The sequence below is a fragment of the Uloborus diversus genome, chromosome 8, assembly GCF_026930045.1.
Source record: "Uloborus diversus isolate 005 chromosome 8, Udiv.v.3.1, whole genome shotgun sequence".
Taxonomy (NCBI): domain Eukaryota; kingdom Metazoa; phylum Arthropoda; class Arachnida; order Araneae; family Uloboridae; genus Uloborus; species Uloborus diversus.
Genome location: NC_072738.1, coordinates 6,928,856 through 6,953,889, shown reverse-complemented (window position 1 = coordinate 6,953,889; position 25,034 = coordinate 6,928,856). Strand labels below are relative to the sequence as shown.

Genomic DNA, 25,034 nt, shown 5'->3' with positions numbered 1-25,034 from the left:
TGCATTAATTTTAACTGACTCACCTTAATGAAAACATCATGACTTCATCAAGTGGTATAGTTTTGAAAACATTATGTTTTAGAATTTGTTTTTTTTTTATTCTAAACTATTTCTGTTTATGAACCGGTTATAAGGTCACATTTTCGTAGTCAGGAGGGGTGACCTTATATCGAGGTCCGACTGTATGACTTAAAACCCAGGCTGCTAGAAGTATTTTGTCTCCCCCCCCACCACCACCATCCCCTCATTGTGATCATCAATACAAATGATACACTGGTATGTTTTCCTTGCAATGCAGGCAAGGATTTAAAAGAAAAAAGCATAAAAATCCCTGGGCACAGGCCTGCACAGGAGATGAAAACGTTTTAAGTTCTAACCAAATACATATCCACATTAAATGTACTTTTAAACTTGTGTACTGTCCAACCATAGATTATATGGAATTCGCAAATGAGGCAGTGAGAAGCAAAGGGATGTAAGTGGCAAAATTTAAAAAATGCAGATAACCAGTACAAATAAATGGTAGTTGAACCTCTCCTCTGTTCATGGGGCAAGAGATAGTCCTAGTAGGTTCTCTTTTACTGCAACATTTAGAAACACTTTTCAATGAAAGCCTACATAGGACCTTATCTTGAAACACGTTTTACTCAAAACTTGAAAATGTCCACTTACATCCCTTTGCTTCTCATTGCTTCAAATGTCCAGTTAAGATGAGTCTATATGAATGAAGGAGAAAAGAGTAAAAATTTAATGCAAACGTGTACCGCTCATTTGAATGAGCCTGCTTAACTTAGAGGTTAACGTACATCTGCAAAATCTGCAGACATCCCTAAAAACTAATACTGCATCCATTTCCGTGTGTAAACTGGATGTTTGCCTTTCCATACAATCAAAAGCTGCCAGTACTGCTTTGATGTAGAAGGAAATTAAATTATCCTACACCTTGCACTATGAGCTTTTTTGTGTGAGATACTGAACAGAAAAAAAAAATATATATTTAAAGCAAAAAAAGAATTGAAATGTAAACATTATAAATTTCTGCATTCAAAATTTTATCCTAGGAATGTGAAGTTTTTAAATTTTTGCGAGTGGAAATCAACTTTTAAGGTGAAAAAACTCTTTTTCCTTAAAATTTGATAAGATTTGAAATCGGAAGCATGATTCCATTCCCAATAATGTTCAGCAATACTAGACTTATTTAATCGTTGTATTTTCACATAATTTTGATGCTCTTTCAAATGAAATTCCAAAGCAAGCCGAGTTTGTCTCATGTAGGCAGTATTAGCAAATGCAAATATCTATTTCATTGAGTTGTTCAGTTACGTGGCATATTTTCTCTTTTTTTTTAACATCCTGTTTCCTGCAACTTTAATTGTACATTGATGAACTCTATAATGGAAATAAGACTAAATTGTTGGTTAATTCAAAGAAATTCAAAACTTAATAAATAATTAAAATATTTGAAACAATTTAATTTGGTTTTACAACTGTACAATATATGAATAAACATATGAAATAAAATATCAGTATAAATATTGCTGAAGATATCTACAAAGGGAACTTGTCAATTCAAAAATACTTATTTTTGACTGCTTTTAGAACTCTCTTGTTTTTGATAATTTAGCTCTTGATCTATTCTTTCTTTTGCCCTAAAAACCTAAAAAGGCAAAGATACCAAGTTTATTATTATTCAATATACTTGTAAGGAAATCTTTATAATCTTGTGGAAAAATAAGTACAGTAGAACTCAAATTATCCATATCAATTGGAACCGTACTCCATTTGGATAATCAAAAATTTGGATAATTGGACTTGTACGGAAAAAAGAGTATTTACTTAATGACTGAATATAAGTTGAAAATAGGAGAAAAACACTATTTTTAAAGAAAAAAAAAAGCTTTTGACCAACTAGATGAAAGGGCCAGCCATCCAACGACAGATGGCAGCCAACAATAGAGCTGCACTATTAGATGGTAATTCATTCTAATAATGTTCTGGCTGCACCTACACTAGCTTTGTAGAGTTTCTATTTATTTATTTATTTCTGAAATTAAGAAAGGGATCCTTATTGTTGGAGTTTGGATAATTTGAGTTCTACTGCAAAAAAAAAAAATCATATTCAAATGTATGTTTTTTATCACTTATCATACATTTATCAATATTTTTTTTCACTGATTATCTCATTTTATCACCTTAAAAATATATATATTGTAAGTTGCAAATGTCCAGCGCTTTCAATTAATTACAGTAACCCCACGTTATATTGTGCTTGTCGGGAGACAACAAAATAGTGGGCCATAAAAGTAACAACTTAGTTAACGTACAAATTAATCTTAATATATAAAAATCAATGTCCTGAGATAACATATATATATATCAACGCAACCGCTGAAGCCTCAGACTTGAAATTTTGCAGGCATGTCAACATGATTACGAAAGTAACCACTAAGAAAGGATTTTTTGAAATGTCAATTAGTTCAGGAGAAATTAATTAAAACCCCTTAATTTTTGTGAAATTAAAACCTGTCCTTGAAATTTAAATCCCTTATTTTCAGAGGCTTTCCTCCATTAAAATCATTATTCAGTACTTCATCTCAACCTTCGGTCGATAGCGAATTTTAAATTTGATATTGTTTTTGTTTCTCACGTGATTCTTTGAGGCTTTTCTCAAGTCAAATAATAATGTTTGCGTCTTTTGCTTTCATTTTTTCAAAACTAGAAACGAAGATTTTAAGAACATCATCACAGGCGGACTATCCTTTTGAATTTAGAAGAGTGCAGTTTCCTGTAAAAGTTTGCTTTTCAATAACCGTTAATATGTCACAAGGACAGACATTAAAAGTAGCAGGGATCGATTTAAGAGAAGACTTTTTTTTCAGCACGGCCAATTTTATGTAGCTTGCTCCAAAGTCAGTTCATCAAGCAGCTTAATAATTTTAGCACCAAAAATGGAATTTCATTATTGCAGAAAGAAGAAACTTTTCTGAGGGTTACTTTCGATGATGCCAAACATAAAAACTTTTTTTTTTTAAATATTTTTTTAGTGACAAAAGAAAAGCGTGATGTATCAATGGTTACTGTGCATCTAAAAAAGGTATAGTTTAAGTATTTTGTGTGAGATCATACATTTTTTATTTTTAGCAACGTTTCTAACTTACAATTCATTGTGCAGTTTTGTATTTGGATGCTTGGTAATTTTTTGTTTTTAATTTTTTTTGGGGGGGGGGGGGGGGCTTAGTTTTGATTTCAAAAATTGAGTGAACCCTGTCATTTCTAACAGCTCGTTGTAATTTGTGGTTTAATAGCAAGAATCAAATTGTGAATTAATCTTTTAAACTTAGTTGCCACTCCTGCATTTTGCTCAATATGGCATACATTTCATCAAAAATCAAAAAAATTGAACAATTTTAAAATTCTTCATTTTTCTTTTTAGGGATCACGATTTCATATTAGTTGCTTAAATTTCCACTCAATCACAAAAAATGATACAGATTCATCATCTTCAAAAAAAAAAAAAAAAAAAGCACACCACAGACGACTCAAGATTACCAGTGTTCTCTCTCTCCCCACTAGCATTGGTCAGCTCATAACTTATGCAGACTGAATGGAAACCATTCCACAATTTATTAGCGGATTGACCTAGTGCCTGGCAAGCTTTCCAAAAATAATATTTTAAGTAATAGCAACATATCATGTACTATCTGCAGTTTACAGAGTGAAAAAGAGGAATGAAAGCTAGTCATGGTCAGGGCATAATTAACCTCTGAAGTTAGGGGAAGCTAAGTCTCATTTCAGGGCCCCCCCACCTTTTGTTTTCAGTACATATTTTCTAAAAATTCCACTCACATTGAAACAAAACTCACTAATGCTTTATGTATTATTTCCAAAAACGACCAAGCGGACTTCCAATTAAAGTTTATCCCCCCCCCCCCCCAGACATATTGTACATTACATATTTTTGTACTCCCATTTGCAGCTGATGAGCGGGGTTCGTCGTTTCAGATTTATCCTTTCATAAAATTTATCGAATGTAATAAAAGCATGTTGTAACACATTGGGGCAAGTTCCACAGATGAAAATATCTTGCTGTCACATTTTATAGACTGTGTTCTTACTTTTTAAAATTCTTCCAAAATTTTTATTTAGCGAGTTCTAATATTTGAATACTTTAAAAAATACGTTCAAAAGCAGAAACTGAAATTCTTAAGCCATTTCTGGTCCCCCTGTTATTTCTGAGGGGAAGCTCAAGCTTCCTGAGCCTTTTGGGTAATCAGGCCCTGGTCATGGTATGATAAGAGCATCCAAAAAAAAAAAAAATCAAGCTTATCATTAAACATTAACATAAATACAAAATTCCTGCTGAACAATTAAACTTGAAACACAATAGTTTTTGTAAGGCCAGGTTTTTTCAACGGATGGCCCATGGGTGGCAGGCAAAGAATTTTAGGAAAATTATTTGCAGTGTTAAATTACATGTTTGCATGCAAAAAAAAAATAGTTTTTTAGAAAATTCACATCTGTTCCATATACTGTTCATTAATGAATACCATATTTTATGGATTATAAGATGCACTTCCGAAATTCAGATGTGTTTCATACATAAAATATACTCTTCCATAACCGAGCTTGAGGTAGAGTTTTTGGCTAGGTTTACATTGTCGTCTAACCTGTTTTTCTTTGGACCGTTTCATATGGTTTTTGCAAAGTTCCCCTTTTTTAACCAGCTTGTAAAGTTCATTACTGCTGCTGCAGTGCCCTCTCTTGAAAAGTTTTAGTCAGTGCTATATTTAAGTTGCAGCCTGCCACTGTACCTATGGTTACAACTGCAGACCTTGGGACACTTAAAAGTTGGAAACCCCTGAGCTAGACCCTAAGCTAAAACATATGCATACAAGAGTCTAATCTTAGTTTAAACTGTCACAAACCTGTCAAAACTCCCCAATTGTCAGAAACTACTTGTGCAAAAAGCTTGCTGAAGAAAGATATAAGCTTACACAAACTATCAATAATTGTCACACATTGTGCTGAAATTTCTAATTTAATATGGGTAACTAGGCAGTCTTAAATTAATTTTAAGTAATAGAAATGAAGGCAAACTTGCTATGCTAGAAGCAAACCTAACCTGGCAGCATTCTGAAGGCTACGTAGATCCAAATGGTAGCATAAAGATGCTGCCGGGTTAAGTTTGCCCCAACTTTATTTTAATATCTCTGTTTTTTGAGTGCATATATTTAGATATATTATGTGGTTTCATTTTTTGCATCTTTAATTTAGAAACTTGGATAAAGTCAACATATATGTTTGACATAGCTAATATATAATATTCAAACTTACACATGCTAAGTGGCATAGACAAGATTTTTAAAAAACATACAGTAAGACTTTCTTTTAAATGGCAAAACTGATACAAGGGCATGATATATTTTTTAATGTTATAAACAATATATTTACTATCCAGTAAGGAATGCAATTGATTTAACAGTACTTATAATTATTACACTTATCATTATCATTTAATTTTTTCCTCTACATATTAAGTACAACATCAATGCATGCCTATTTATGCTCAATTAGTAGATTGCAAAAGAATGGGATTATACAGCCCAAAATTTGAGTAAACAAAATATTTACTTAATAATCCAAGTATTAAACTAAAGTAAATTGGTTTTACAATCACTTAATATTTTTTAGTGGGTGGGAAGAGGCAATTTCTGTTCTTTCCGCCTTCCTTAATTCTTATTTCTTTTTCAGTTACATAATTCTAGAGCTGCTATATATACAGGTTGACGGATAAGCTTAAGATTAGCCATTTTGGATCGGATTTTTCATTGTTGCGCTCTAGGGTTACCACAGCAAAGTTTCGGGTTTCGCCAAATTTGTCGAAAATAATACTTTATTTAATAAACAATTCACGTGCCGCTAATCATTGCTTGCAGTGAACAACCACCAAATGCAATTACTCACCAGAAAAGAAAACCACTCAAACATGCGCTCCGATCCAAAAAGGCTGATCATAAGCTGATGCGCCAGCTCGTATATATAGGGGCCTTACATGATTTACTGCTCTTAACATTTTACTTAAATTTTAATGTCACATCATCATCATCATCCCTGACTTGAACACCCTGGGTGGGCTAAGGCCTTCTGCACTAGTTGTCTCCAGCCTCCCCTATTCGCTGCTAAGCTCTTTCAATTCTTCGACTGAAGGAAAATACAATCCTCGTCCATAGCATCCACACAGATCAGCTTTGGCCTTCCACGTCTTCTAGTACAATATGGTTTGGCCACGAAGACTTTCTTCAGAATGCTGCTATTATCATGGTGGATATAATGGCCGACCCCCAATTTAGACAGCTAATCTCAATACTGTTGACAACATCCGATTGCTTACCGTATATACTCGCGTATAGGTCGATCTCGCGTATAAGTCGACCCCCCCTTTTTCAGAGAAAAAATCCAGAAAAAATCTAAAACCCGCGTATAAGTCGACCCCCATACTTTCCAAAAACATCGCGAATTACTTTCAAAGAAATTTCAAAATAATGAACACATTTATTTACAAATAAAATAGGAATTAAATAGGAAAACATTTCTAAAAGCCTTCAAACTCGGATTCCGAGTCGGACGCAAAAAAAAAAGTTCATTAAAGTCCGCTTCCGTCATCGTATACATCGGCGGCTGCAGAATCGTCAATGATATCAGAGGTTGCGTTCGACGAACCTCACCGGTCAACCGGTAAGTAACCAGTTACTAACCGCGGCTTTCTATGATCAACCGGTTACCATTCTAAGCAGTTGATTGGTTGATTTGAGCACGTGATCATCAGCTGTCACGTGATTCACTAACCGGTCGCTCCCGGTCGTGCTCGTCGAACGCACTCTCAGTCTGAATGGCGTGACTGTTGACGATAAATATTTTCATACGTTTCACGATATTTGTTAATTGCTGATTTGATCCTTAATAAAGAAGAATAAAATTATCTTTATTTATGTGTATTATTTAAGTTTTTTTAGTTATTATTTTTGAATAAGTTTACTTTTTCACACGATCAACTTATCAGCAACTACCTGTAACCGCACATCGGCATTTCTCGTAGCTTCCCAGCTCTCGTTGATCGGAAAAAAAATTTCGGAAAATTTGACCCGCGTATAAGTCGACTCCCCTTCCTTTAATCTCATTTTTTGGACAAAATTTCTCGACTTATACGCGAGTATATACGGTAAATAATTTTGGGGGCTTGGGTTATACAAACGTTACTACACTTGTCTCAGTTTGTTGATGACACAAAGTCCTATCAGCCGTTACAATTATGTTTCTCTAAACGAGATAAACATTATACGTTGATACGCATGCACAAATTGGAACTCGAGTCAGGTGGACGTACCCCCTTGTGACTCTTAAACAGGTTGAAATCTGATATGCCTGTACCAAAAATAACCAATTTTTTTTTTTAAATGTAGTTACGTTTGTGTGATCCTAAGCCCCTGATTTGTAGTTAATTATCGCGTCAGGTTTTTTCTGTCTTTTAACATTAAAATGGTGATATGAGGCTCAATATACAGTGAAACCTGTATAAGTTGACCACTTGCGATGCGCTACTTTAGTGGTCAACTCACAAAGGTTGATTTACATGATAAGGGCTAATTCCGTGCCTGAAAAAATAAGCGGTCAACTTAGACAGATGGTCAACTTCACTGGTTTTACTGTATTTGGATTTCAGTTTTGATTTCACCTAGCAAATCATTTATTTAAAAATACAAGCCCATTTTACCAATGATTAAACTTTATTTATTAATTAAACTTCTTTTATAAATATAGGTTTTTGATGTGACAGTTTAAACCATGATTTAAACTCAAACAATGTGATGTGTCAAAAACGTGCCAACCCTGAGAGGAGTACAACAAAACACTCACCTTTGACTGCAAATAAAGACTACCACCTTTTGATTTGTCATTCACCGCAAATAAATGTTCATATGATTTGTTGATTTTTTCAAGGTCAAGATCTCTAACACTTAAAATGTCCTTTGCCTCCTGTAAGAGAAGAACAAAAATATTACATAAATACATCCCATGTTCATTCAAACAGAATTAGAAAATAAAATGCAAACAGAAAGATGAGTAAAAGAAATCACTAAATTTAGCATTTAGTATGCACATTGTGACTGTTGAAAGGTTGTGTAAAGCAGAGATTCAGACAGCTGAACATAAACAAATACGTTTAATACGAAACATGGGGACACACATACAGCAAAACATAGAGAAAGTAGTGAAGGAGCCCTGATAAACAGACTGCGGCTCTTTAAATAGAATAGAGGGCAGATTTTCAGTATCCAATGATGTTTCTTAAATAGCAATAAGCTTTCTCCAAAGTCCGATGGTGGATTAAAGAAGAGATTTTGCGAACTCCGTGGAAAGCTGCAAATGTCTCTTCCAATAAGAAATAAGCATAGTTCTTTCCTTTAAACCAATGGAGAAAGCGATTACATTCAACACCCGCCCTTAATCGCTTATTACTAAACAACACAATGACATAAGTTCATGCAATTTAAATTTAGGAAGAGCCTTAGTAAACATATCAGCAATTTGTTTATCAGTAGAAACATATTCAATATATATATTTTCAACATTTAAAATATTTCTAATAAACTTTAACTTAACATCAATATGTTTCAATCTACCAGAACTATTTTCATTAGTTATACATTTGATTGCAGACTGATTATCTTCATATATGACAATGTTATTTACAGTAAGAAATTCACATGCAATATTTTTATAATACACTAGATCTATTAAAGACTTACCAACTGCAAGTACCTCGGCTTCAGTAGAAGAAACAGCTATTGAACTTTGTTTCTTCACGCTCCATAAAATTGGACACTTTTTATAAAAAATAACGTAACCTGAAACTGATTTGCGATCACGCGGATCTGATGCCCAATCTGAATCAACATACATAGATAAATCAACATTAGAGTCACAACACTTACTATACACAATTTTATATTCCGATGTACCTTTTAAATATCGCAGAATTCTTTTAAGTCCATTCCAAGCCGATTCTGTTGGATTCTCCTGCAATTGACTGAGACAGTTCACAGCGAACAGTATGTCGGGTCGTGTTGTCATCGCAAGATACAATAAAGATCCAACTAGTTCACGGTAAGGTCCTTTGAAGATAGTTCCTTCCTCAAAGTCAGCTGGAGTTGACTTTGCTTCTAAAGGTGTTGCACTCGGCTTGCACTCACTCATGTTAAATCTCTTCAATAGTTTAAGAATATACTCCTTTTGATCTAGCACTAATTTAGTAGAAGTAAATTCCATACGAATTCCTAAAAACTCAGAAGCTGGTTCGAGTTTGGACATCTGAAATTCATTTTGAAGAAGTTTAATCACAATCATTATTTCTGAAACATCTGATCCAGCGATAAGAATATCATCAACATATAAACAAATTATTATTTTTCTTCCATTCACAATTCTGATGAAAATACACGGTTCCGAGTTTAACTGCTTAAAATTAATTTTCAACATAAATTGCGAAAATCTGAAGAACCATTGTCTAGGAGCTTGTTTTAATCCGTATAAACTTTTATTTAATTTGCATACTCTGCCAGATGAATCGTTGAATCCTTGCGGTTGTTCCATAAAAACAATTTCTTGCAACTCACCATTCAGAAAAGCTGTTTTCACATCCATCACATAAGCCTTTAAATCCTCTTGAAGAATTGAAACAAGAACTAATCGTAAACAAGGCATCCCAATGACTGGCGAATAAGTTTCTACGTATTCCTTCTGCTTATCTCCCCTTGCGGCTTTGAGAGTTTCGTCTCTTTTCTTCCTAAACACCCACTTACACTTTATGGGGGTCGCGTTATCAGGGAGATCTACCAGTTCCCAAGTTTTGTTTATCTGGATGGAGCGCAATTCTTCCCCCATCGCGACTTTCCACTGGGCTTGTTGTTCTTCCGGTAGTTTTGAGATGTCATGAAAGGTCAACGTCTCTTCTGACGTGTACATTGCTTCAAATCGCTCTGGCATTTTACTTTTTCTTTTTGATCGTCGGGGTGCAGCTGCGGGCGTTTTGGTTTCGTTTTCTCCTAACTCTTTATTTACTTCGGTGCTGTGTTTTTCCTCGTCTTTTTCTTCTCCTTTCGGGAGCCCGTCTGCTGAATTACTTCTATCTTGCACATATACTTTATTTTCATTGAAGCGAACATTACGTGACACAATAACTCTGTGCGTATCAGGATCCATTAATCGATATCCCATGCTAGAATATCCAATGAAGATCATTCGTTTAGATTTCGGATCTAATTTTTGTCTGCGAGTATCAGGAATTTTGGCATAAGCATCACAACCAAATAATTTTATTTGATTTAAATCCGGTTTCTGAGAATATTTTAGTTCAAAGGGTGACATTTCATTTATGCTTGAACTAGGGATTCTGTTATGAATATATGCTGCAACTTGAATAGCATATCCCCAACAGTTCTTAGGTAAATTTGCATCATATAAAAGTGCACGGGCTTTATCAAAAAGTGATCTGTTCATCCGCTCTGAAATTCCGTTCAATTCGTGAGTATAAGGGGGGCAGGGATCTATTGTAACTCCAAGTTTATTTGCTATCACTTTAAGTTCACCTGAAACATATTCCTGGGCATTATCACAACGAATTTTTCGAACGCTTTCATTCAATTTGAGAAACTTTTTGATTTCCACGGGAACATCACTTTTCTTTTTAAGAAGACGAACTTCACAAAAACGAGAATAATCATCAACTAATGTTAACACATACCTTTCACCCGCTTGAGTTGGTGGGTTGACCGGACCGCATAGGTCAGAATGGATTGTCATCATGGGAGCTTTTTCTCTTCGGTTTCCTATTCCTATAGGGTTCGCGGACTGCTTTGCTAACACACAGTTTTCACAAAATTTATCACTTTTTGGTAATCCTAGTTTGCTCAGAACATGGTTTCCGGAGTGTCCTAACCTGCGATGCCACAGTTCACCTCCATATTTTTCTGAAACAAAGGAACTTGAAATGAAGGGAACAAAATCACTTGCATATTGACCTTTTGAATTCAGCTTGCACAAAACGAAGTTTGTACTTCCCTTTTCAATAACTGCTTCGTCATTTTTGAAGCTCACAGTGTATCCAGCTTTTTGTATCTGTTTCACTGAAATGAGGTTTCCATTTAGTTCTGGAACATATAACACATCTTTCAGTAGGATCTCTTGCACACCGTCACCTAATACACCGCGAACAGTTCCTATTCCTTTTACTTCCAGTTTACTGGTTTTTGTAGCGCATGACACAGTTCCTGAGGATGGTTTTAACTCCTCAAACCATTCCCGATGTGCACACATATGAGCTGTAGATCCGCTATCTACTATAAATGACCGATGTTCTACTTCGCCAACAACGAAAGTCACTGCAACTGCTCCATCCTTTGATGATGTATTTTTTTCTGTCTGGACTGTGCAATTCCTCTTAAAATGTCCTTTTCTTCCGCACTGGTAGCAAATTATGTTACTTCTACAAAATTTCGCAATGTGCCCTCTTTTGCGACACTTGGTACACACTACCCGATGATTTGTAGAAAAGGCTGCACCATTCGATGACTCTGTTTTCCACGATTTGGGCTCCGAGACTCGACGATCTCTCATCAGCGCTTCAGCATCCAGAAGACGACCGCAAACAAACTCTAAAGTCAAGTTCTCGGAAGGCTGATTTTCTATTGCAGATTTCGATGCGTCATACTCTGCTGGAAGAGACATCAAAAGATAGACAATACTGTCCATGTCACTCACTTTCACGCCACACGATTTTAGTTGGGCAATGAGCTTGTTCACTTCATCAATATGCTCCTGCATGGATGAGTCCTTTTTCATTTTCAAAGTTGAAAGTCTCTTTCTAACCAAAATCTGACTGACCGCTCCTTCACGAACATAGATCGATTTCAATTTTGCATTTACTTCAGCACAAGTCTTTTCTTCCGAAAGCGAAACTAAAACTTTATCACTAAGAAATGATAACATCAAGGCATAGGCCTTCTTACTCGCTAAAAGTTCATTAGCTTTCGAAGAATCCGCTTCACGTTCCAAAAACATCTCTAAATTCTTTGCTGCGAAAACCGCTTCCATTCTCCTGCACCACAGAGAGAAATTCCTTCCGTCAAAAGGCTCAACGGAATATTTTATCTCGTCCCCCATGTTACTCCGCTACTGCAATGATTAAGTAGCTGGGTAAAACTTAGAACTAACCACGCTCTGCTGTTGAAAGGTTGTGTAAAGCAGAGATTCAGACAGCTGAACATAAACAAATACGTTTAATACGAAACATGGGGACACACATACAGCAAAACATAGAGAAAGTAGTGAAGGAGCCCTGATAAACAGACTGCGGCTCTTTAAATAGAATAGAGGGCAGATTTTCAGTATCCAATGATGTTTCTTAAATAGCAATAAGCTTTCTCCAAAGTCCGATGGTGGATTAAAGAAGAGATTTTGCGAACTCCGTGGAAAGCTGCAAATGTCTCTTCCAATAAGAAATAAGCATAGTTCTTTCCTTTAAACCAATGGAGAAAGCGATTACATTCAACAGTGACCAACAATGAGTTGTGAAATATTATAAAGTTAAATCACCAATGTCTTCATTTTGGCAAAAAATTACTGCTCAAGAAAAAAGTGCTTTTACAGCAGTAAAGCAAATTTAATATCAAAATATTCATCATATCATAGCTGTGATTTTGTATTAAGAGAGTTCAACTGTATCTGTTGATAACACGGACACTTTCCCAAGGTACCCTTGGGCTCTCCTTTCGGCAATTGAGTGTGGCACGGCACCCACTTGAGGAACCCCTGAATTAAACTGCTAAATATATGGCATTTGGATCGGTTGGAAGGTCTATTTCACATATAGGTCTGTTTCAACTTTGATGTTTTAAAAAAATTATTTAATTAGTCACGTTCAGAGGTGGCGAGTGGGGCTTATAAGTGAAGGGGGCAAATTTTTTTTTAGGAAATTGATTACTATTTTAGGGTATCTTGAGTGACTGGGCAAAGGAAGGCTTTTGATATTCTCTCGCGTTATTGTTTTAGAGTTGTAGGTTTAAAAACACTATTTTAGTAGTGTTTTGTCAATTTGTTGTTCTAAATACTAATAATAATAAAATCGAAGAAGTTTGGACTGTCTTTGATAATGTAAGGGTAAAGGAGGCTCTTCCCAGAAAAAAAAAATCTTAAAATAATATGTTAAAGGAGCAAATTAAAAACATCTTTAGCAAACTTAGACCAAGGGGTTTTGGGTTCGCTCCCAGAAATTTTGGAAAGTTTAAAATGTTCTTTCAGACTTCTCTTTCATTGACTGAAGGAGGAATGAAAGAATTTTCGGAGGTTCTCCTAGTATTTTTTTTTTTTTTTTTGAACTGATGAAATCCTAAGAACTCAGTTTTGAACTTCCTTTGGGGATTTCAGAAAAAGGTCTCCGGATTTCTTTTTTTCTTCCCTAAACTGAAGTCTTAAAAACTCAGTTTTATACTACCTAGGGGGATTCTTTTCCCTCAAACTGGAGTCTCCATAATGCAAATTAGGTCATCTTTGAATTTAAAGGAAGGATAATTTGCCTAACAATCTTTATGTTTGCAAAGTAAAACAGAGGGATTTCTTAGACTTCAAAACCTATTGTTTACTCCTGAAAAGTTGTGCGGTTTATAGAGAATTGCGTTATATAGGTTGGCGTTATAACCAGGGCTGTGGAGTCGGAGTCGGAGTCGAAGAGTCGGAGTCGGACTGATTTTTGAATAAAGGAGTCGGAGTCGGAGTCGTTGGAAAACATGCCGACTCCGACCTTCTTTTTTTCTTTCCTTTTCACTGACTCTCCTTGCATTTTTTAAAAATTGATTACCAATTGGTTCGATTACATGTATAAAAAGATACTAATGAGAAAATAACTGCCATTATGGCAATCAGCTAGCTTGAATGCTTACCGAACTTTCTGTAGCCGTCCCCTAGTTTGCTTGCTTTTTAACTTAACTAATAGCAACTGTCAGCAAACGGTTTTGTTGAATAACATTTTCAAGTAATCACTTTCAAATAAAAATAGAAATATAGTGTTTTGTTCTATCTCAGTTTAAAATAGTAAAAGAAACGTAACAAATTAGTAAGTCGACGCCTGTAGCTAAGGTTGAAACGTTTAAGTGTGATCGGCAAATTCAAAGAAGTTCTGACTCGAAAGCACGAATCCAAAAGATTCGATGAAATAATCTAATGTTTTTTTCTTTATTAAGACTATTTCTGTAAGCTTGGTTCTCACTAAAAAGTATGTAACAAAATAAGTGTAAAAAATTTCTTATTTACAACACTCAAGAATTGCAGTTAATCTTAAAATCTTCATATTTAGGTTAATTCTAAAACAGCCAATAAAATTTAAATTAAAAATTTAGCGAAGACGAAATATAGGTATAGTAAAAGCTATTCGTTCAAATTTGTATACCGCCGCGTTTTGTGTAAAATTAGCTCCTGACGCATATGTGCCCTATTTTCGTTGACATTTTATTGATGAAATATAATTTAAAATATATTCGTGAAAATTTTCAGAATTAAAGTATTTATATTTTTTATAAACTCTGAAATTAACTTTGGGTGTCATCTACTAGATGGATGTCACCAGGGGCAAACCACTCCCTCTCAAGAACTTGGATTGAGAAAAAAAGTTTTTTTTCTCTCAAGTTACAGCTTTCAAAAATGGAAAGCACACGATTTGATCAATATATAATTGTTAAACATTAAAGGGGGGCAAATTACAGATAATCATTTTCAAAATTTTTAAAAGGGATTTTTAAGTCATCTCACTTTTTAACTCGTAACTATTGGAAAATTTGATTTTTAAATTGAATTTCTAACGTTGTATGACGTCTTGGGTTTACAATAAAAAACAAAATGCTAAATTTTCATAAAAAGGAATTAATATTTCAATCTCTGTTAAGAGGTTTTCCCCCTTCCCTTGAATGGAGAGAGGGAGTTTAAAAAATACAATTAAAAAAATTTAAAAAAAATCCGGAGTCGGAGTCGGGCGTTTCAAAATCCAGGAGTCGGAGTCGGGGTCGGAGTCGGCCATTTTCCTTCCGACTCCGCAACCCTGGTTATAACGGTCTTCTACTGTAGTATAATGTAGGTCTAAGGTTGGAAGTTGATGTTACAAATTTTAAAAAATACTGCTGAATTTGCAAACATGAAAAGAAATATCGACTTTTGATTATCCTTGTACAGATAATGTTCGAATTATTACAGAGGATGAAGTGAAAAGTGATAATTCTTTCTTAGACAACTTTAAATAGATGCAGCCATGTAGTGTTTCCAATTTCTTTTTCAACTTACAGTTTTGGCCAATATACCAAAATTGATCTTAATCAACTGCATTATGTTTATTCAACACACTTTTACATGTAAAAGTAAAATATGTACCTTAAATTTCAGATGTAATTGTTTTGTTGTAAAATTTTCCGTCATACTGATTTAAAAGACAGTAATATCTCCCAACAAATGCATTTACAAAAAAAAAAAAAAAAAAATTCATACTAAAAATTTACATACTTTATCAAGAAAAAAATCCTTACCCCTTTTTAGGTATGCTTGATTTAAATATAAATAAAAGAGGGTGGCCCACTTATTCCTTATTATGGGCTAAGTGAGACACCCATCTGATTTTTTTTTTTTTTTAGTGTAATAGTTAATAATGAGTAATGCATTGTTTTAGAAAATAAAGATGAACTTTTGTTTATTAATAATGACAGTAGGGGAAAGGTGGGGCACCTTGGGACACTTTTTAGATAATGATTTTTAGAAATTTTATTTTCAAACAATTTTCAATCCATTTTCCGCAAACTTAGCTAAACCTGCAATTTAGACATTTTTGCTTCAATAAAAATGTATTTTACTCCATTATTTCCTCAAATTAAATTTTCATTAAAAAAAATTAAAAAGTCATTACAACGTTTCAACCTGAACCACTAGGTGGGGCACCTTGGGACACCAGCAATAATCCTAATAATTGCCATCTTAAATAATTAAAATCTTATTACTAATAACATTTTCTGCTGCTGTTTCAACAACAGACGCATCAACAGCAGGGATCTTCTTATTTTCCTTTCTAGATCCTACCATTTCTGCTAGTTTAATATTGTAATACTTTACCTACAAAGAAAAATCAATTTTCTGCAAAACAATAGCCATTTTATCAATTTTAGTTCATTTAAACCCATCAGATTTATTAAGTACAATGAAATAGGCTTTTTCTGTACTGTACATTGGTTTAGCAGCTTGGGACAGTGTCCCAACCTGACCCACCACTGTGTGCCCCACTTAAGATTGTTATTATACATCAACTTTTTAAAAGTAAGACTCAGCAGCACAATACATTTTTTAACCTTAAAATTATTATTGAAAGGACGTGTTTTAATTTCCACATGCTATGATTGAAATTATTTCATTTTCTACTTAAAATTTTTAGTAATGAAATCAGTCATTAATGTAACTCCGAAACATTCAAGACAAAGAAAATTAGATCAGTCTTTTCCTGTTCATGTGAGAAATTCCAAAGTATACTAAAGAGTAGATCCTGCTGTTATTGATGATGTGATGTCCTAAGAGAACTAATTTCTATTTCAGGGGTCGTTCCAGGATTTTTCACAGGGTCTGTTTGTTGTGAAAAATCAAATAATTTTGTGAAAAGTCAATTAATTTTGTGAAAAACAAATAATTTTGCAGAAAACAAAGTGTAAAAAACGAATTTTTAGAAATTTGAAATGCTACAAACTGGATCATTAAAACTTGAGGTTGAGTGTTTTCCTCTTTTCTGAATATCATTCTTGAGTATTTTCCTATTATTAAGGGGGGGGGGGAGGGCATCCCTCTCTGGAAGATGGGCACTCCTCAAGTATCAATATTTATCTACCATTCTAAATTATGTTACATTGTTACAAGAAATGTTATATGTATAGTATTTAAAATAATTGTAACAAAAAAAAATAAAATTCAGGCAGGGGTTCAGCATTTAACTTTTTAACCCAATATGCTCTTAGAGCACAAAACTTCGTTTAAAACTTATAAAGTCTGATTTTAACAAAAATAAAAAGAGATATTATTTGTTTACCTCTTAACAAAGCGTACTTAACATCAAAAATTCGGAAAATCTGATTCCCATAGCAGATGCAAAGAGATCGCAAGCCTCAAAGTGAAGGCATCAAAGGTATAAAAATGGCTTGTAAAAGAAATATGTTTGATAAAATTATTTTAGAATTGCATTTTAGAGTCCTATAATAAGCATATCATAAAAATCTGTGGACACAGTTAAAGCATTAAAAAAAAAAAAAAGAAGAAACTTTGATTCAGCATTTTAAATTTAATTTTGAAAGAAAATGGATTTTGCTTCAAAAACTTGAAATAGGAGTTGTGACAAAAATAAAGAGACTTTTCATTTATTTGCATCCTAATAAAGCAAAGTTAGCTTGAAAAAAAGAGTAAAATATGATTCTCATATCGGATGTAAAAGATTGCATTTTTCAAAATGTAGGCATCTAAAGGAAAACGTCAGGCCCAAACCTTACTAAGATGAAATTAGAAAAATCCTATACGACTAAGAAAAGCGTCCCCATAGTTAGGTTTAAGCCTAAGTTAGTGGATTGCAAGTTGCCTGATGTTGATCCGATGATACTGAGAAAGGCTTAACAATATTTATTGCAAATATCTCATGCCATTAAATCAAGTGTATGCTCTCCGGATCTTGCTAACCGCGAACGGGGTGCTCTAAATATGTCTCGTTGGTTGACAACAGTCAATAGAATCTTGAAATTGTACTTTTCAACTATAAAACCATCAGTTGAGTTAAAAATCTTGGTCAAGTTTATTTTAAACGTATCTTATCCATCCTGGTTTAAAATAAAAATCAACCATTCTATTAAAGACAGAGCAAGATATGCGTGAGAAATCAGTCAAGCATCAAGGTACTTGCAAAAAATGTATCTTAACGTAATCAATCCATCATTGCTCGGAATGCATTCTTAGCTTCTCCAGAAAACATTCTGTTAAGTAAGCTAACAGATGAAAAGAGGAATGTCAGAGAGCTTGGCATTCATAGAATCCTAAAGGCTAGAGAGAGTGCATCTCCAGATAAAAATTGTGTGTGCATATTCCATAGCTTAGCATTGACGTGGCAGATTATGTTGGTTTGATAGACTGGAACACTTGCAAAATTACATCTCCATCAGTTCTCCACAATGTCCCATCAGATGATCTATGAAATATGTTTGTTGATGGAGTTCCATGAGAAAACTAGAAGTTCAATCAATTCCTTGCCACACACAGGCTGTTGAACACATCGTGAAGTTGGTTTCGAAGGCATTAAATCAAGTATGTGGCCATAAGAAAAGGGACGAGTATATTTTTGCTGCTTTAAAATCACGCACCAATATTCCAGCATTTGAGTATAAAAGTAATTGCAAATTACAGTAATACATAATGTATATAACTCTAAACTACAAAGCGTGAACTGTATACTTTAAACTTTTAATAATGCATAAAAAAATAAGCCTTCAAAACCATTTATTATTTTTTTCTATAATGAATAAAAATCTGTATGATAAAAGCAGTTCTGATTTTTTGCATAGCTCTCAATGAGATTTTCTAACTGTATAAATACTTTGAAATCTAATTGACCTTATTTCTACATGCAATTAGATTTCAATTAAAGACCTTCTAAATTTTTAATTTAATCCCTTTGCAATAGTTGTACAGTAAGAAAAAAATCAGTTTTGGGCTCTTTTGACTGAAGTTCATGCCAAAATGGAAGACATTAACAGAGAGTCATAAAATTTTGCTCTGACATTAGTGATAGGAAAATACAAAGTTTCCGCCTTAAGACTAATTTTTCTGCAAATTTGAAAATATTTTGGAATTCTTTTTTCTTTTTCTAAAAATCTCTAAAATTCAAGCCTTTTGCCGGAGCGGAAGACATTCACTTAGAGTATTAAAATGTTTCAAAATAATTAGAGTGTTAGCGAGTCATAAGTTTTCCACACTAAGGCTAAGTGCTCAGAAGAAATTCGATTTTTTCGGCCCACCCTATTAATCATCCTTGTTAGCATCGAAAAATCAAACCAATACAATTCTCTCCCCAAAATAACAGTTGAACATTGCACATAAAAATGCAAATATTGCCAAGCTGGTAAAATGGTGAGAATATTTTCTAATCAAGTCACCCAGATGCTAAGTGGCGATAAGTTTGAAATTGTTAACCCTATCTGAAGCGATCACATTTTGTTTGCAGTTCTAAGTTCATTTTGCTGTATGTTATTATTATTGTTTATTAAATCATAAGCAAGGAGAAAAGTGCCTACCATGCCATTTTACTAAGAAGTTTACATCAACATCTCAAAGTTTACAACAACACTGCTGCAAAATAGCTATGACGAAACAAACAAGTAAAATTATTTAAAACCAGACTGACTTTATCACTTGCAGGAGCATCACAAGAGTGACGGGTTTTCTTTATTTTTTGTTCTTGCAAAATTAGCAGATTTTGTATAAGCTGATCCCTCTGATTCAACTTTATTAAAGGTTCCAAAACTAATCAGGTTTTATACACAGAAATATGCATTATTTTCATTTGAGATTTGCTCTTACAATAAACAATTTGTGAAAGATCTGTTTTCGTTTATCAGAATTTTGTGAAGGGTCTGTTTTGGTTGATCAAGATTTTGTAAAAGGTTCGTTTTGAATGATCGGATTTTTGTGAAGAATCCATTAACGGACCTAAATTTCCTCTGGACAGACCCCTGTATTTACAAAATTAGAGCTGAAACATATGGTGTCCCAAGGTGCCCCACCTTCCCCTACGTTTAAATTTTTTTGTTTAAAAACTTTAGTATAAGGTTTCACAAAACAACTGTTCTCAAAAGAGGTCCCACTAACCCCAACCAACCCCATCTATATTTTTCATAAATTCTAACATCTAATTCGGTATCAGCCTCACTCCAGATTGTGTCTCCAAGCATAAGTGCTTCACCCTGCCCCATGGTGAAACAACTGTGTTTGATAGAATAAATATAATTTAAAACATGAGGGGAAATTTTCCAAATTAAAATACTTTATCTTTTTTGAAAACTTACTAAAAAGTCCACTCTGGGCCTCGCCCCCAGATGGGCGGTACCTATGGAAGGACCGCCACCTATCTAATAGCGATGCCACTGCAGTAAATACACAAGAATTTGAAGATTGTATACAATTATGTTTCTACAAAATATTGCTCAAAATACTTAACTGCAACGTCATTCCAAGCTTTACATTTGCTTCAGCTTGAGCTTTGCTGCCACCTCCTCGTTTTGCTGCTGAAGAAGCAGCAGCAAATTCTTGCTGCAGAGCTCGAGCAAATGCTCGTCCTAATACTTGACTACCAAGTACAATGACTTGTGCAATGTATTTTGCCTAGAAAAAGTAAATAAATAAATAAAAAGTCTCTGCTGATTAAAATTTTTAAATGTTTTTATGTACTGATTAAAATGTTTAAATATATAGCAAACCACAATTCAATATGTAAATTTCCACTTTGCAAAGTTTGTGTTCAATGACTTGTTTTTCCACAACTTGATAGCTAACGTTTATTTCAAAGTTTACACAGTTGTTTGGGCAATCGCTTTAAATCTTACATTGCGTATAAATAGAGCCGGCCTTAGCGAATGCGTGCCAATTTACAGAATCATTGCATTTAATTTGAGACTCATAAACAGAATTGCAGTGAGTTTTAAAAAAACGTAAACACCGATAATTTCTTTACAAATAAGTTTAGTGCTTTGATGGAAAAGTTACCTACCCTTTGATGCCTTAAAATAAAATTTTAGACTGTCGTCTGGTGGTGCCAGTAGCAGGGCTTAGATGAGAGGTTGGACGACCTCTCCTCCTCGTAAAATTTTAGAAATTGAAGTCTTAAAATTGTAGCTTTAGTCAGAAGAAGAGGTTTGGGAAGGAAGGGGTTTCAAAGGTTTTTCCCACGCTGAAACCTGTCACACCACAGACCTTTACTAAAGATACTGTCCAACCACGGATTGTATAGAAAAACAAACATCTGTTTTACAGCCAGAAATGGGCAAATTTATGATTTTTTTACCGATAACAGCTTTTGAAGTAGCAGAGTCTCATTCAAATGAGCGGAATACGTGCATCAAATTTTTACTTTTCTCCCTTATTCACATAGATTCGTCTTATCTGGACGTCTGAAAATTCCATGCAATCCATGGTTGTACAGTAACATTGGTTTCTGGAGTTGCAACACATTCATTGTTTATCACTATGTCAAAAGAGGTGATAAATAACTTGTACGCGGTCATTTTCCACAGCTGGAGAGCATAGTTAAAATGTAGGGAGCTTCCTTTATTTTTCAGTCGTTTAATTCCTCGTGGAGACTCAATTCAAGTTTTGAAGAAAATTGTAAAGCATTTTTAACAAATTTCAGATTAGAAAATGTTAGGTTTTTGCAGAATTATCCATTCCTAATAATTAACGAGTCGGAAAGCGAATAAAATGTTAGGAATTATATAGTTAAAAGCTGAAAAATATTTTAGCACTTACATAAGTCACATGTAAAAAGGTCGACAAAGAAATTTTTAGAAGTTCCAGGAGTTAAATACATAACCACACGAAACGAAAAAAAAGAGACCAGTACACAAAATTGTATTGATCTGTTAAAAAAAAAGCGCTAACTTACCATTCGGTGATTAAAATTTATTTGAATTTCGAATCTCCGAAGTTGTGAAGTTAAATGTTGTTAATATACGGGTTGGTGCGTTGTGCTATTGCGCCGGGTGATCTCGGAGTAAAGCTTCTGAACTAATGAAATGAATTCTGAACTAAAAAAAAAGCGCTAACTTACCATTCGGTGATTAAAATTTATTTGAATTTCGAATCTCCGAAGTTGTGAAGTTAAATGTTGTTAATATACGGGTTGGTGCGTTGTGCTATTGCGCCGGGTGATCTCGGAGTAAAGCTTCTGAACTAATGCGCTGGGATCCGGTGGCGCTAGTGCACCGGGTGTTCTGTCACGTGCTGATGCAGTTCGCATTTACTCGAATCCTAAATGGGTGAAAGGGAGATGATTTAGAGCCGCTACATATCCGCTGAGGATGATTGTCAGCCACTGATGACGTATGGCTCTCAAGCAATGCGATTGGTTTCTGGATAAGCGCTCCTTAATAATATAAAAGTAAAAACTAGATAGCGCAAAAAGTTTGTTTACTTTATTTGTCTCTCGTGAATTTAATATTGGAAACTAGTTTTATTAAATTGCTGTAAGATTATTAGTGATGGCAACTGCAGCAGTGAAATTCCGTTTATCTACATTTATTCATTAGTTAACTTTTATGTTTTTATTCTGTGCGTTTCATTTTCAATAAAAAAAGATAAAAATCCCTGACACACCGTCAAATGTTTACATATGACCAGGGGCGGATACAGAAATTACTTTTGGAGGAAATTACTTTTAGCCCCGGAAATTGACTACCCCACCCCCCACACACATGCAATGTTTCATTCCGCGGTTTACATGACTTTATTTTTAACTAGCCGCCTGCGGCGACCAGCTGGTTCGCCTTCTTACGCCATTCGCCTTTCTGTGGAAGCAGCCACCTACGGCGGCTGTTTGGCTAACTTGTCATTTACCTTTTTACTTCAAGATTGCCGCTTTCGGCGGTTGTTTAAATAAATTTGGCAGCAGTATTAATCAATCCATTTTTTTTTTTTTTGTGCCATTCACATTTTTACGCCAAGATTGCCGCCTTCGGCGGCTATCTACCTTTACAATCTATCTCTACATTTTCGAATCCATCTCTATTTATTTTGACCTCCCCGCCCATTTCCTAATAAAAACAAAGATCACTCAAAAAACCGCTTTCTTTTAAATTTAAGTTGAGCAAAAAAAAAAAGGGCCAAATTCCCCATAGTGTGCAAAAAGTAGGTTTGACAAAGATAAAAAAAAAAATCTCGCTGTTTTTATTGAATTAATGCGCACAACTATGAAATGTAACGTAATATAGATACAGCGAAAGGTCCAGCTTGGGGGGGGGGGATGGAAAAAGAAATAAATGCAATCCCTAAATGAAACAAAAAAAGGAAAGAAAAAAAGTAAGCGCTGCCGCAAAAACACGTGGTCATCACGTCAAAAAATGTAGATGTAAGCTATATAGTAAAAAAAAAGATTAACATTGCTTGCGATTAAGATTCCATCGTAAATATCGAATCGAAATCCAAGTACTGACGTCACTGGCATAAAAGATTGAAGAACGCTTTTTTCGACTGATGCGTGAAAGGACATGATGTGTTCAGCATTAAAAAAATTGTAAAAAAAAAACTATTGCGTATTTTTAAGAACTTTTTTCTTCTGAAGAGGGCGAAATGTTTTTACTATTACCAACTTAAATTTCAGAAATGAGGCTTTGATACTTCTCGCAGGATGATGTTAGAAAAAAATAAAACCCAGGAAAACATGCAAATTAAAGGTTGTTTCAAAAATTTTTAAAAAATACAAAAATTGCTCTATCTTTAAACTTTTTTCATTCATCATATTTAAAATTAAATTTCCTACACTATAGTACAAAAAATATTTGTGTGGTGCGATTGGTTCGGGGTCTGTGAGGTAAAAATTACTAAAAAGTGCAAAAAAACACATAAAACATTAAATAACTTTTTTTCTAATTAAAATATCAAAAATCGAAGCCCGAGGTGCACATCTTCGGCAAAAACAGCACCTGTATACCAAATTTCATCTTTCTAGGCCTTACCGTTTTTCCGGGAAGCGCGCCACACACACACACACACAAACATCTTATTTTATTATATGTATAGATTATTTTTTTAAGGATCACTTTAGGCCGATTAATCCCGGTCTAGGAAGATTGGGCGCCGCAGATTAGGCGGAGGGAACTTTGGGCACCGAGCATTTTGGGCGCCGAGCACATTGTGCCCAATGTTCTCAGCACCCAATGTTCCCAGCGCCCAAAGTTCCCGGCACTCAAAATGCTCGGCGCCCAAAGTGCCCGGCACCCAAAATGCTCGGCGCCAAATGTTTCCGGTGCCCAATCTGCGTCGCCCAGTCTTCCTATTTCGGGGTTTAAGGGTTTGGCTTTGTTCCCCTGGTTTTTGGGGAGGGATTTCACTTTGATAAATTTTTAATTGAAACTTTTCACTACATTTGAAATAAGTTTAAAATAATGTTTTAAGAAAATAAAAAAGAAATCAATTCATGTTAAGAAAAGGACAAATTGCAATCACGTAAGAACGTACACCACGATCAGTGGCGGACTGGCCCTGCGCGCCATTGGCCCGCGGGCCGGTGCAAGGGTTGGCCCGCCTTTTTCGGCCTGATCACCCTCCCTCCTCTGGCGCCCTCGAACATGTGCCCCTTTAAACCTGTGCCTCTTCGTTTTTTTACTTTCTTCAATATCTAATACTAGCTTTTACCCGCAGTTTCGCTCGCGTTAATATAGATTATTTTAATCGATTCATGTTAATGTTTAACATATAGGCATATGTCAAATCGTTACCAAACTAGTACGTTGTGGCCATCACAAAACTTTCTTCTATTCTTTCTTATAATTCTGATCCCTCCTCATGCTTAACGAGGAAGCAATATTCCCAACAAAAACAAAATTACACGTGCCAAAACTTGACGACCATCCCAATTCGCAACTCCAACGAACTATAGGGAGCACTGAAGTCACTGTCTAATGGCGGACTTAAAAACTAAAACTAACGCACATGGTAACGAAGAAAACGCTAAAAGTGTTGTGATTTTTGTTCGTACGTATGATTTTTTCGCTTTATTCTTTTTAAATTAATTTTCAAAGTCTTGTGGATATTCTGGCCCACGTAGAAAGAAATGAGAATTCAAGAAGCATTACTAAACGTCAAAGATTAATGCAAACTACGTAGTTCGTAGTTCTAAGCAGCTATTTCCACGATGTTGAATTCGATATTTATCAACT

The 25,034-nt window shown here is 34.7% G+C and overlaps 1 protein-coding gene across 1 annotated transcript; it reads right to left on the bottom strand.

Moving 5' to 3' along the window:
- Positions 1-1,464: 1,464 nt before the first annotated feature.
- On the bottom strand, positions 1,465-21,879 carry LOC129227479 (mitochondrial import inner membrane translocase subunit Tim16-like). The gene is made up of 4 exons (XM_054862047.1): positions 21,764-21,879; positions 20,326-20,487; positions 7,915-8,037; positions 1,465-1,657 (listed from the first exon to the last, which is right to left on the bottom strand). Exons 1-4 carry the CDS (start codon positions 21,764-21,766, stop codon positions 1,580-1,582), a joined length of 366 nt encoding a protein of 121 aa, XP_054718022.1. The 5' UTR covers positions 21,767-21,879; the 3' UTR covers positions 1,465-1,579.
- Positions 21,880-25,034: the final 3,155 nt, after the last annotated feature.